At 38.4% G+C, this 13583-nt stretch overlaps 1 protein-coding gene across 4 annotated transcripts in view; it reads right to left on the bottom strand.

The window, feature by feature from the left end:
• Positions 1–13583, bottom strand: part of wasf1 (WASP family member 1) — a 71893-nt gene that overhangs the window by 45852 nt on the left and 12458 nt on the right. For all 4 annotated transcript variants that reach the window (XM_032585222.1, XM_032585224.1, XM_032585225.1 and 1 more), the window contains exon 2: positions 377–531. In XM_032585222.1, the coding sequence (XP_032441113.1) occupies positions 377–509 (133 nt within the window). In that variant the 5' untranslated portion in view covers positions 510–531. The remainder of the gene's footprint in view (positions 1–376; positions 532–13583) is intronic.

Below are 13583 nucleotides of genomic sequence, written 5' to 3'. Positions count from 1 at the left end.
TAACAGAAAGTCTAATGAGATTCTGTGGGTTGACTACAGATCCTGCAGCCGGTTTTAAATTGGTTTGCTTTTTGGAACCTTCGACTATGTTTGCGATGCATTTGGTAGATTATTTTGCTCATGTCTTCTTATAAATTGTCTGGGTCAGTGCTGATGGATCACAGCACGGGAACATTTTCAGACGTGCCATTTTACGTTTCTTTGCCTTTCCAAAAATGTAGTAAATAAAACTGAAGCACATTTGGAAATTAGATTTTTGCATTTTATTGAATGAGTCTTTTTTTATATATAACTTTCTATTATATCCTTCAGAAATCTGCAGTAGAAATTTTTATGCCAATATAAGGATATGAGTGTATTTATGAGTGTTACTGACTGAGGCTGCTGAGCTGGCGGATGACGTTGGCCAAGGAGATATTGGTTACACACTCCAGTTCATTCTTGATGTTCCTTGGCAATACCGTGTGGCACAGGTGCCTGGGCTCAATGGTACGCTTAACCAGCGGCATCGTTTTGCTGCAACGACACTACCTATAGGAGAGAGATGGAGGAGGGAAATGGGGAAGACAGGGACAAAATGTCATTAGTGTATAAAATTATATTCTTGATTCTGCACAAATATAAGAATAATGTGTCACTCACACCAAGCAAGAATTCTTTTCACCCAGAAATAACGCACCACAGTAAAGAAAAATGAATTTCATATGTTTACAAACTGGAAACATTCAAGTAGCTTAACTTAATTAACACAATCTTGTGCTCATCGCTTAACAAATGCAATCTATTAACATATCACTGCACTTTGTCAGTTCACTCAGCCATGCTAATTGCATTTAGCGGCATTGCAAGGTTTTCAGAATCAATTCTCTTTCCTTTGAAAGAACACGAAAAAGAAGAAACAGAGGGGCAAAACAAAAATATGTGTACAGAAATCAGACCACTTGAGGAGGGCACTATTGTTATCTAGACAGTCTTAATTGATTAAGAAAATACTGTGCATTAGCTGTGTTTACCAAGATTATTTCAACTTGCAAATGAGTACTAGTAATGATAAGTTATTGGGTGTATCAAACAGTGCAACTACATGTGTCAGGATCTTGTTTTTGGGTTTCTTCATGGTTTTTAATTTTGATCCTTTGTTATTCATGTTTTGTCTTAGTTGTTCTTTGTTTTAGTTAGATCTGCTTTATTTGTTTTACTTCAGATCAGTCTTTTCTTGTGTTTAGTTATTCTTTCTCAAGATTGGATTTAGGTTTTCTCAGTTCCACTGTTAGTGTTTACTTCTCCTTGCTTCCCTGTGTCATCTCTTTCTATCTCTCTCTCTCTCCGCTTGCCTTCTCCTCTACCCTCACAGCTAAACTCAGTTAGTAATTAGTCCTGGTACATAGTTCCAGCAATCACACTCCCAGTATTTAACTACCTCTCTTTCTCACGCACCTCACTGATTCCTTACTGGTTTCACGTGTTCTCTTCCCAGTTTGTAAACAGTTTTTTTGTATTTTTTATTAAAACTTTTATCATTTACCTCTGGGATTCTGGCTTGCATTTTGGTCTACTTCATACACACAATATGTTATTGCTGCAGATTTATCTACAACAATCGATCTATTGGTTTGTATTTTCAAAAGGTTTTACTTTGAGAAAATCCTTTATTCTTCCAAAAGGAATTTCTAAATCTTTACAGTAAGTATGTCAGACTTTTGTGCCACAGTGTAACATGGATGCTGAAATAAAGAAAAACAACCCGGTGTTTGGCATGTGCCTAAAGCTTACTGATGTGTGTGTACAGTTAGAGCTGTGAGATCATTGCCCTCAAATGGTTGTGGATTAGGTTTCTACATACAAATCTAAGAAATTAGAAGACAACTGCTACAAAACAACCCACGATCATCTTTAAGTCTCCCATCAGCCACTGAAACATCCTATTCAGCACTGAAATGCTCAAACTAGCAAACTATTTTGACATGTCACATGATTGTGAGAAATATGCGCAATGTGACTGAAGATGAGAACAGAACGGTGATAATTAGTGGGAAGCAAAGGTGAAAAGAAAGACCAAGACAGGAGGGGAGCTAAAACATCCTCCGACATGACTCCCTCTGCTACAACAGCAGTTAATGCTGCTAATAACACCGTTTCCCTGCTGCTGGCTTGCGCATAATTAGAGCAGGCATGTAAAATGATGTGGAGATCAGGTGTTCTGATGTAAACTTCCTCGACAGTGATCGCGTCTTCGTTAAAGCATTGATTAAGCTTTAATTGACATCTGGTGCCTTAATATTCTGCGGTATTTTTAGTGCCGGCTCTTCTGCCAAGCAATAAACATGATTATTGACCGTATCCTAAGAAATGTAGGGCAAGAAAAGGCTATTCTCGGAAGCTGGACGGCGATAGGATGGTGACTGTGCTGAGGTGAGTCATCCTAGAGGCATCTCAAACGGGGGCCATCAGTGACAACAAGCACCTCTCTGAGCTTGTGTTGAAGCCGTTAGAGTGAAATCTGTCGGCAGCGTTTCACTCTCATACAAATAAACCACTGAGTGAAATCCCTGCACCCTTTTTAAAATAGAAACATGCTCTCTACACTTTATTTTACTTCATGTGTCTTCCACATGAAGTAAGCATATTACTTACACATGCATATACAGACACTCATCATCAGTGCCCAACACCACTTTTCATAACAGCCAGTGATTCCTATGCTGTAATACAATTATTACAAGTCAGAAATAAAGCTTCAAAGTGTACGAAATCATAGTCGTAATCACCTGGTTTGTTTTTGTGGTGGTTGAGATGCTAAAAGCTCGCTGATATTTTCTTGATATTGATCAATCCTGTGTACCTTTAAAAAGTAATTTCAATAATTAATTTTAATAGTTGACTTCAATATCAAAGACAACCAGATTTTAAAAAGTCTCTGAACTACTAAAACTTTGCGCCCTACAATTACAGACAGTATGAAATTTTCTTTTGTTATAAGGAGTATAAAATAAAGACTCCTTGCACATATTTCAGAAAGCTTTCACTTAACTTATGGCCAAAGTCATGTAATTCCCCTTATGCAGCAAAGACAGTCAAGAATTTAAGAAATATTCTGGGTGGCAATTTTTTTTTTTGTCAGTCACGGCTTGGCCACCCGAAAAGTTAAGAAAAGCTAAACAGAACCAATCTGAAAATATGAAGTAGTCCTGGACCAAAGCATCTGTATTTTCTGATTTGCTCTACTGCTTGGTGTTCTATTATATCGTAATGACACACAAAAAGAAAATCAGATGTAAAGATCTAAAAACAACCTTAATCCAAATTAGGTCCTTTAAAGCATTAAGCAGAGTTTATTTTTTTATTTTCATATTATAAAACCTTTGCAAAGATGGAAACCCAAATTAAATCTTTCAGTCATAACTATTTGTACATTCCAGATGGGCCTCCACACTAGCCAGTTTACAAACATGTACTTAAACTCTTTGTTATTATCCATACAGCTCAAGGCTTTTCTCCTCTCTGTTATCTTGATAAAGTAAACTTTTCTCCTACGCATAGGTCCAAACTAGGCTTTTATTTATCGGCTATCGAGAAAATGTTACCCAAAGGTTGAGGGGGTAATGATAACGATGCCAAAACCTGAACAGTAGTAGCTGAAAATGAATGGAAGGAAAGCAACAAAAAAGGAAAAAAAAAGACATGAAATAGATCTGCAAGTGATAATGTCGTTTCTAAATGTGAGTTTTTCAACGTACAGGTGCTACTTTGTCGGAGGGGCTCATTACATATAAGTATATGTGTTGGTACAGCATGAAAAAGTGACAACAGTAAAGCCTTGCTTTTTAACTTTTCTACCACAGTGAACTTGTTCTGTGTGCGATGAACAACTGCAGGACACATTTACAGCCTCAGACATACAAGCACCCCTGCCTACTGAGATTTCCAAACTGAGGTTTGACATGATAGCATGTGACAGGTGTATTCTCACAGGGAAAACGATGAAGTTTCTTCTCAAAACCCATTCAAAGCTACCTACATAGCATCACAGATGTGACAGATTCTATCATAGAAGAAAACGAAAATTTTACACATGGCAAGAAGAGCAGCTTCACAAAACACAACCTCATTTAAACTTACAAAAATGAACAACCAACAGTTTCATGCAAGAGCAGAGTCATCTTATTCTTTTATACTTGGACTAATACTTGGGAAATAGCACAGGATATTTGAAACGATCCTGAAATACAAGATTTTCTCCATAATGATAAACCCAAGATGTTCAACTGTTCCAGTAACACTTATTTCCTTTTGTTTATGAAGTCTTAAAGCAAAGTTATTACTTAGGCACATAAGAAAGAGGTTATATTCTGAATTTTATATACTTTGATTTAAATATTACCTTCCATTAATTGGAATGCATCAACACAGCATTCTGTTTAGTTTTGTACATTTTAATATGGATATAAAACAAAAAAGCTCATCTTAAGTGTCTGCATAAGAGTTGAATAATTGGTGTGCATCAATTATTTAACATACCTGAATTTTCCTGCTTTATTTAATTTTTCCTCTCCCATCTAACGTGTGGACTAGTCTTGCTCCTTTCTTTTCTGCTCACCCCTTGCTGTTCTGTTACTACTTTTATGACCCATTCATCTTTGGTGGTGCTTCCCACTGTCACCAATCACCATGGTAACGGTTGCAGTGGGATGTCACCGGTCACTTTATATCGTCCCAAAAGACACATAGGCAAGAACGAGGCTATAGGTGGTAGGGGGGCAGCAAGAATGGAAATAAAAGAGTGGGCTAAGCTTGAAGTCAAACATCAGAACTGAGATGGGGAGTGGAATGAATGAGAAAGCAAATAAGGTTGCTTGTCTATTGTGTGCAAACACAAAGCAGGGTGAGGGATGGCACGTGCCGGGAGGGGGGGAGACCTCGAGTGGTGCAGATCATTGCACTCTGAACAATATGTCCTACTAGAAGCTTTAATGAATCCTAATAGAATATTGTCTCACTCACAATGCAATTCCAAACCGTGCAGTATGGTGGAGGTCAAGCGTCTTTTATCAAGATGGAATAGCTGACATGTGAAACAATCAGGATTTTTTAGTTTGTTTAGCATTGGTTTTTTTTTGTAAGAATATAAATGACATGTATACATAATACATCTGTTACAGCAATACAAAGAAAATAATTTTTCCAATGCTAAAACAGTTTTTGACCTTATGGGGTGGTATTGTGTATTTTCCAGGCATACAGTGTAATGCCATAGCACAATTCAGTAACCTTTACTTTCAGTTAGAAAAATTATGTATAAATCAAACACGACTTATGCATGGCCTCCGTCTCCTTAAGAAGCTCCTACTCTTTGATGCTCCTGAGCATGTCATCACAACAACGCTCTTCCATCAAGTCATTTACAACCGGTCTTATGAGCACTGGACTCATTATCATAATAGTTCATATGATAAGCTCAGCAGAGTTCCACCACACCAGGCTCTTACTAATTGCTGCTGCCACTAGTCTGGTGGAGCTGGTAAGGGAGGAACAGGCAGGAGTGCTCTCCTAAATGGCTGCCACGGCAGATCAAGGATTCCTCAAACATGCATGAAAGAATCAAAGTAACACTCCAGGTGTGTTTTTTGACAAGGGAATAGCATTGCAACATGATGAGAAGCTTAAATTGTTTTATTTTATATCATACCCCCCATTTAAGTTTGCCATCAGTTTCTGGCTCTGTGAATAAAGGATGCTGAAATCTTATGAAATTAGTGTCTGCTTTGTGAAACTTGTAGACATTAGGTGACATAATATTTGTATTTTGAAATATAACATTTTATGATAGTGAAAGAGAATACAATGTATTTTGTCCCAAGTCCAAGCCACGTCTTGAAACCTTTTCATTGGGAGGCGAGTTGAAAATCTTGTTTTTCAAGAATAAATGTACCTAGTTTATTCACAAAGCTATAATTTAATACTTATAGGTAGATGCTTATTGGTATTAGACGTGAACAAACTACAGTGAATTTAACTAATAACATTTACAGTGAAAAGTTGTTAGTTAAATAAATCACATTCATGTGGACAATTGTTTATTGTACTTTTCCCTAATACTATAGATCACTATGAGACAGTGTGTCCTATCTTGCAGATGAAAATATAACAAATGTTTCCTTCCTTCACTGCAGAATAAATTACAACTTATACATTCATAACTGTTTTGAGGGGAAATGGTGCTTTTTCAGACCTTTAAAAACTCTTTCCATAGTGCTGCATAACCTCTGTCAAAGCAGCTTTAAAAACACTTTTAGGGCTCAAAAAGGGTCAATAATTGTTGCCAAAAGTCTACATGTACATCAAAAGCTGTGAATTATTTAGGAGACATTGTGCATGTTCCTCGAAGACTAAAGAAAAAAAGTGAAAATGGGAAAATGAATTTATAATAGCACATCTCTGCTTCTGTTGTGATCTCCCACTGTGGAAATAGTCCCTCACAGTGTCAAACTGGCCTGAACATTGTGTGCTTTGTTCTGTGATTTTGGAAACATAAACTACATCTGTGTACTTGTAATATTTTCCAAACCATGACTGCAGGCATAGAAAAACAGAGACATCTAATCAGAGAAACTGGCAAAACTGGAAGTGCCAGGGGCAAAGGCAAACAAGCTGGCAAAGCCAACTGGCACAGGTGGTTTAAATCAACAACAGACCTGCAGAGCTGGGTAAAAAAAAAAGCCCCTCTTACATGTAAAAGAAAAAAAGAAAGTCAAAAGTCCACCAGGAAGACAAAAACTTTAGTCAAAATAATTTTTGTCCTTGCAACTGGCAACATTCAAATGGGCACATTTTGTTGCAATTTTTGAATGTACTCACTTTGTATGTCCATTGTTATTGCCAATGAAACTGCAACAAGTTGGCATCTCCAAAACTGATGAGAAAAAAGCTGTGATCCCTTTTTGCAAGAATTTCAAACGTAAGTAAGGAAAAATTTCTCCCACAGGATCTAATTATTTTCTAATTCATTAAAAAGGCAAACTTACCAAAGCAGGGGGACTGTACATATAAAAATTTTACATAGCCTCTGGGTATGAAAAGTGAGGCCAATATTACAGTGAATTAAACCTGAACTTTAGTTGATAACCAGCAGCGGGTGATTTCTTTTGACGTAATTTAACACCTGATGGTATTGAATTTCCGAAGAAAATGACCTCCATTCTCACTTGATGGCATATTTAAAGTGTTCTCCACAACTTCATAGAGGAAGAAGGTGGCTTAGGAGGTCAAAGTTCATCCTGTCACTGGTGAGTTGTCAGTTCAAGCACCCCGTTTGTCCATCTCAGTCATTGTGTCCTGCCTTGCTTGCCGGTGGTGGTCAGACGACCTGATGGCACCGACAGTATGGCTATCAGAAATCAGATCTTACTACCTAAGGTAGTAAGATATCATTACAATATGTGCAATATCACAATAACTAAACCAATGTCATGCAGCATTTGAAAGGATACCATATTTAAAGTCCAAATACTTTAATTAGAAATTAAACGGCCATTATTACATTCCTACATGAATGTACCTCTACTCTTACGTGAATAAAATTTCTGGATTGTCTACCCACCGCGAGTGACTTTCATGCATGAAGAATAATCATGTTTTAACCAAAAGTCCACCAGACACACATCTACACTTTATGGTAATGTGAGGCTCTTTTAAAAAAAAACAACAAAAAAAAACACAAGCTCTGTTGTTTTACTATTATTTTCTATCTGCTGAGGGAACTGTACAATCCCATCTTTGCGTTGACCAAAAACTCCTCATCAAGTATTGGACTCAGTCAAAAGGCCACAATTAAAGCATTTTAATGTTGTGCTAAAACAATTATCCTAAGTGTGTCAGCAAATCTACAACAAAGTGACAAAGTAGAAAAGAAAAACCCAGCTCAGTCAAAGTCCAAACTGAAGAGATACTTTTTTTTTCACACAGAGAAAATACATAAGAAGTGAGAGTTTTTTTTGTCAACTCCACACCTAGAATTTCAACAATAAACTTCACCTCCACCAACATATTTAAATAACAACCCACATTCCCCAACACCACCTCCCGAACCATAAGTCACAACGGAGCAAGCTTGCTGAGCATATCACAGCATAAACCTGTGTTTCTTCCTGCCAATTAAAATTTTGTACCAGCTGACGCCCCTTAGGGAAGTGCTATGACACCTTGCTGGCTCTCACCAGTGTAGTGCCATTAAAATTTATGTACAGACACATCAACCTCACACAAACAAATATAAACAGAGCCCACATTGGCCTAAAAATACACCTGCAGCACTGTCAGGGTGGTGGGAGACAGCTATGCTAACTAGGTTTGCTGTTTGGGGGAACTTGTGTCAAGGCATATAAGGGTAGATAAACATTATTCTAAAATCATGCCTGCAGCCGTTAGGGTCACAATGGAGAACAATCCTACTGCTTTGTTAAAGAGTAAGAGAACCCATAAAACCAGTGCTGTCTCCTTTTTACCAACTTCTCACAAAAAAACCAACAAGTCTAAATATTTCAATCAGGAATGTGAAAGAAGTGACTGTGACTCCCCACTATGATTTGCCTACTCCCTATTCTTTATATTAGTAATGAAGCTCACAATGGCAGAGTAGTGGGACACAGACCACACTGTATTTTGTAAGAAGATTGAATCACTTTAAACATTCATTTAGCAATCAGGGTTTATCCCACAGTAGATGAACGAGCCCAACTAAATATTCATGGGCATCTGTGTGGCAACATCAATGAGTAAAGTGTCTGATGAACAAACACACTCACAGAGGTTTATCTGCTGAGCACATAGAAACCCACTGGTATGAATAATGAAAGCCTGCTGCTCAATAATAAATGCCTGCATGCTTGCACTGTGCAGCTGCACTTGTTTGGCTTGTGAGGGAAATTCTATTACACTAACTCCCCTGGTGTTCGTACTGATGTGAAGGACAAAAACTTAACGCCCCTCAGACTCACCACAACAAATAGGCAATAAGCAACAAAATAAAATAAATAAAAAAACAATAATAGATACTTTGTGACAAAACCAAATCTTCTGAAAGCAAGGAGAAAGTTACAAGTCCAATGTGCTTCGATCAGTCTAATGGTAAGATCGTGTTCATGTTAATAATCCATATTAGGGCTTTAAAACATAATACATATTGTACAAATAAAAAACTTGAGTAATTATTAATTGCTCCTGCAGTTGAATAAACTGCACTCACCACCAGTTATGATTTTACTAGAATATCTATTTCAGTTTTTGCCATGAAAAAATACAATTGTACATCTTGTACAAAGTAAAGGTGTAACAATCCATCCAGTTCATATGTAATTAGGTTCAAGAAAATTACATAACAGTTGAGTAACATTTTCCCCCAAAAAAGGTCTGAAATTTGAGATTAATTTCACAAGAAAAAAACACTTTCATATTTGATGATGAGCCATAAATCTGCAAGAAACAAATTACTACTTTTCAATAAAGTCAGTCATTTTTGACAAGAAAAGCTAAAACTCCTCTAAGATTGATGTGGTACATGTAAGGGATGTGCATCTGGATATTTTCCAAAGTGTAAGTGGTAGATCCAGACATGTCACAGGTTCTTCTTCCCCATTTCAGGTGTGTATTCTGGATTCCGTTCGAGGTGTTAAAGACAAGTCTACACCTGGAAGGTGTTGTTTCTGATACAGGAAGAGACCCTGTATGCATCTCTTACAATCTGGAATATATCCAAATGTAGATGTCTTAAATTAACCACTTAAACCTTACAGGACTTATGTCACATTTTGTCGCAAATATCTGACTTTATAATGTTAGTAAATTCCATTTTTTTCCTAACAAATTTCTCAATTTAAAATGTTAGAATCATAATTTATATTAGCAACTGTCAAACAAAGTCGAAGAGCAGCTGAATAGGGAAATCCTTGACGTGCCAGCTGATCAAAAACGCAAATCCAGGATGCAGTTAAGATGGTTTTATTTTTGTCAATATTGTCAATATCCAAGGCAGTGCCCAAGTGTTCAAAGCAGCATTAAAACCGGATCCGCAGGTTTAAACAGTGATCAAAGACAAAAACATACTAGCTTAAGGCGGTCAGCAAAAAAGTAAACGTCCCCCATCACCCACTCACTAAAGTCACCAGGTGAGCAACAGGTGATCTACAATCAATAATAACACCACGTGATCCCGCGCCTCACCTATCCACAACAATTTATGTCTTTAATTTATTTTTTTTTACATCAGTTTTTCTTTTTTTTTTGGTAGAAATTTATTTCTTGTGAAATGACTAATACTCTTTTGCAAAACTTAATGTCCAAAATATTGCGGAATTCCCTTTTTTTAAAGGTAATTCAAGATTTCATACATTTAAAACTGTGGTTTACAAATATGCAGCACATAATTATTCAGCTCTGGGTCCTGTGCTACAAAGTAAAGTCAGACATATCCGAGTTTTGGTAAAGAGTACTAGCTGAACTAAAACTGGCATTGCCAAGTGTGCTCAAGTGACACTAAGAAGCTTATTATCAATTTAGTGAATCAACTGAGGGGAGGATGTGGAATGGTTCTTTAGGGAAGATGGGCTGAGACAGAAGGCCTCAAAAAAAAAAAAAAATTCTGGCTGTTTAGCAGAGCAAAGCAAAAAGCATAAGCATCATGACGCTTTATCCGTAATCATGATCCTTTTCCATTTTAATCCATCAGGTTGTGACAGGAGTTCTTCTTTAGCATAGTCCAATTTCTTCACGGCCCTCCCAGTCCAAAGCCTTGAAGTTGTTCTTTGAACGGCAACCTTCCCGTAATAGTGGCCAGTCTACTGTAGGATGGCATGGTGCTTGATTCTCTGGCCATCTTCTCGTAATGTTCTGGTTCGCTGTAGCTAAGAACTGGCTTGAGCACTGCTTCCTCATGGACCCCTTTCTTCATCAGTAGTACTGTGTTGAAGTTCAGTACTTACTTTACAAAAACTCGGGCGTTGAATCTCAGCTTGATCACCGTAGTTGCAGGCCGATCTTGAGCTTTAATCCAAACTCTCTGCCCTGTTTTCTGTGACACTTCGAGCTGCAACTTCCCTTTTTCTTCTCTGAGCAAAAAGGAGAAGTGTCTTCGCCTCCCTGCTTTCTGTGACGTGAACGGAGTTCCTCTGCAGGGGAAGACCTGCTCTTCTAGCAGTTGTCACTGTGTCCATCAGCACCAAGAGGTACTTCTCACCTCTCTTTCCTGTTGTCCCCATTGGCTCTGCTACATCCATGCAGACTGAACCCCATGGGACTGTGCTCTTGATGAACAAACCTTCCATCCGCTGTCCTGGGTGCCCTGGGTAGCTGTGCAGAAAGTTGATGCAGTTCTGTTGAGTTCTCCTCATTTTCCAAACGATCTGGGCGGCCGGCTTCCTCCGGTTTCTTCCCCAGATTTTCCTCCTCGAAGTGATCATCCATCACTCCGTCTCCTACTCCCGTTGGACTGGGCCCCACGTTGGGCGCCACTTGTTGTTGCGCAACACCCCCCCCCCCCCCCCCTTCTGTCTCTACTGTCTCACTCTCTGCTTCCTCTTCTGAGAGGGGAGATGTGCTACCAGCTCTCCTTCTAACGGGTTAATTGAGTTTCCTAAATCTGCCGGGATTTACCCTGTCCAGGACTGAAGTAAACTCTGTTTAAGCTGGTTTCGAGAAACGATTCGCCTGGTTTTCTGACGGCCTACATCCAGGTGTCCCACCCTTCTTCCCCCTGTGAATTAGCCAGACTGAGCAGCCTACAGCCAACTAGTTTCACAGAGCACACCTGTTAACGGTCGCTCGTTCTCTATTTTACAACTTGCATTTGTTATTGAACCAGGTAGGTTTTAGTGACTCGGGCGAGTCCCAAGGATGACGTTTTAAATTTGGGCTACCAGCAACCTAAAAACATTTTAAACTTTTTCCTCTCCAGAATCAAACATCACAGCTATTTTACAACCATCAAAGAACTTTAAGGTGACTCATTAACTGAATGTCCACAACATCTTTTAGATTTTCTTTATGCTAAATATTTTATTAGTAAGGCAGTTTTGCAAGGGTCAGTACAGCTTAATTCAGTAGCAGAAATAATCAAATAAGTAAAATCAATCATCTAGTCTATCTTTCCCTACTGCTGATACTGAGAACTAAAAAAAAGGGAACCTTTGAGAGAGACGGACGGAGTTTGGCGTTTCGAACCCCAGACCTGGCCTGATGATGAAGAAGGTGCTGCAGCAGGAGGAAGATGTTGATCGGCGAAGGCAGGAATCTCTGTGATGATTGAAGATGAAGAAGGTGCTGCAGCAGGAGGAAGATGTTGATCGGCGAAGGCAGGAATCTCTGTGATGATTGAAGATGAAGAAGGTGCTGCAGCAGGAGGAAGATGTTGATCGGCGAAGGCAGGAATCTCTGTGATGATTGAAGATGAAGAAGGTGCTGCAGCAGGAGGAAGATGTTGATCGGCGAAGGCAGGAATCTCTGTAGGTCTGATGAGCTTCTTCTCCGCATGGATGGTGAGGTCACACAGGACTTGGTGCTGGCAGGAAAAAAGGCACCAGTTCTTCTTCTTTGTCTTTGCCTTTGTCTTTGTCTTCATCTTTGTCTTTGGGGTCTGAACCCAGCTGATGAGAGAAGTGCGATGTGAAGCCACAGGTTGTGGGCCTGACCGGTTGGTCTCCATGAGAAGGACAGTCTTCGGCTCTGTGGCCCCGGCTCTTCTTCAGCTGCAGAGTTCTTTGTCCATCTCGATCTTGGCTCGAAGCTGCCCGGAGGATCCAACGAAAGGTTCCTCTTTTGCACCCACCTTATATAGGGTTTATCCACCCTTTTGGTGCGTTTTCATTGGCTGTCTGCTTAGACAGATAACCTCACATCCATCACTGTCTTACAGACATTATGTCCTGATGTCTGTGCTAATGTCTCAGGGTTGCTCAACCTCCTATGTAGATTGCCTGCACGACCTTTTCTCTAAATAAGGCGCTGATCATCTCTGCTCTCCTGTTAGTTCCCCTTTTTCCCTTAACCGTTCACCTTTCACCTACTATCTACCTACAACATATCAGTGATATTTAATTGCAGTTACACCTTTTACACCATTTCAAGTTCAATGTCAAAATCACATTTATATCACATTTATTTTCTTTAGCTTCTCTGATTTAGCATTCATTTATAATTTTATAACCATAACTTATATCACATTTATTTTCTTCAGCTTCTCTGATTTATCATTCATTTATGATTTTATAACCATAACTTATTAATTATCCTTATTATAATCCTAATGTGAGTTATTACAGATGTTTTTCTGAAAAGAAACCAAGAATAATCCATGATTCTAATTATTTGATACTAAAGTTACAGTTACTTGTTTTTCTTGTAAGTGTTCTCACAAATGTTCGTGTAAATATTATTACAAGTAAACCAATATTAATATAAGTATTTTACTTTGAATTTTATCAAATTACTCAACATGTTTAGATTTAATTCTTTAAACTTTCATGCTTTAAAATAAGAAATAGTCTCAGCTATTTTTATAAATCTGCAGGCTGGAAACTTCCTCTTTTTCCAGGAAA

The sequence above is a fragment of the Xiphophorus hellerii genome, chromosome 15 (assembly GCF_003331165.1).
Source record: "Xiphophorus hellerii strain 12219 chromosome 15, Xiphophorus_hellerii-4.1, whole genome shotgun sequence".
In the NCBI taxonomy this organism is placed as follows: domain Eukaryota; kingdom Metazoa; phylum Chordata; class Actinopteri; order Cyprinodontiformes; family Poeciliidae; genus Xiphophorus; species Xiphophorus hellerii.
Note: the sequence above shows the minus strand (reverse complement) of the source record. Positions and strands in the feature narration are given on the sequence as shown.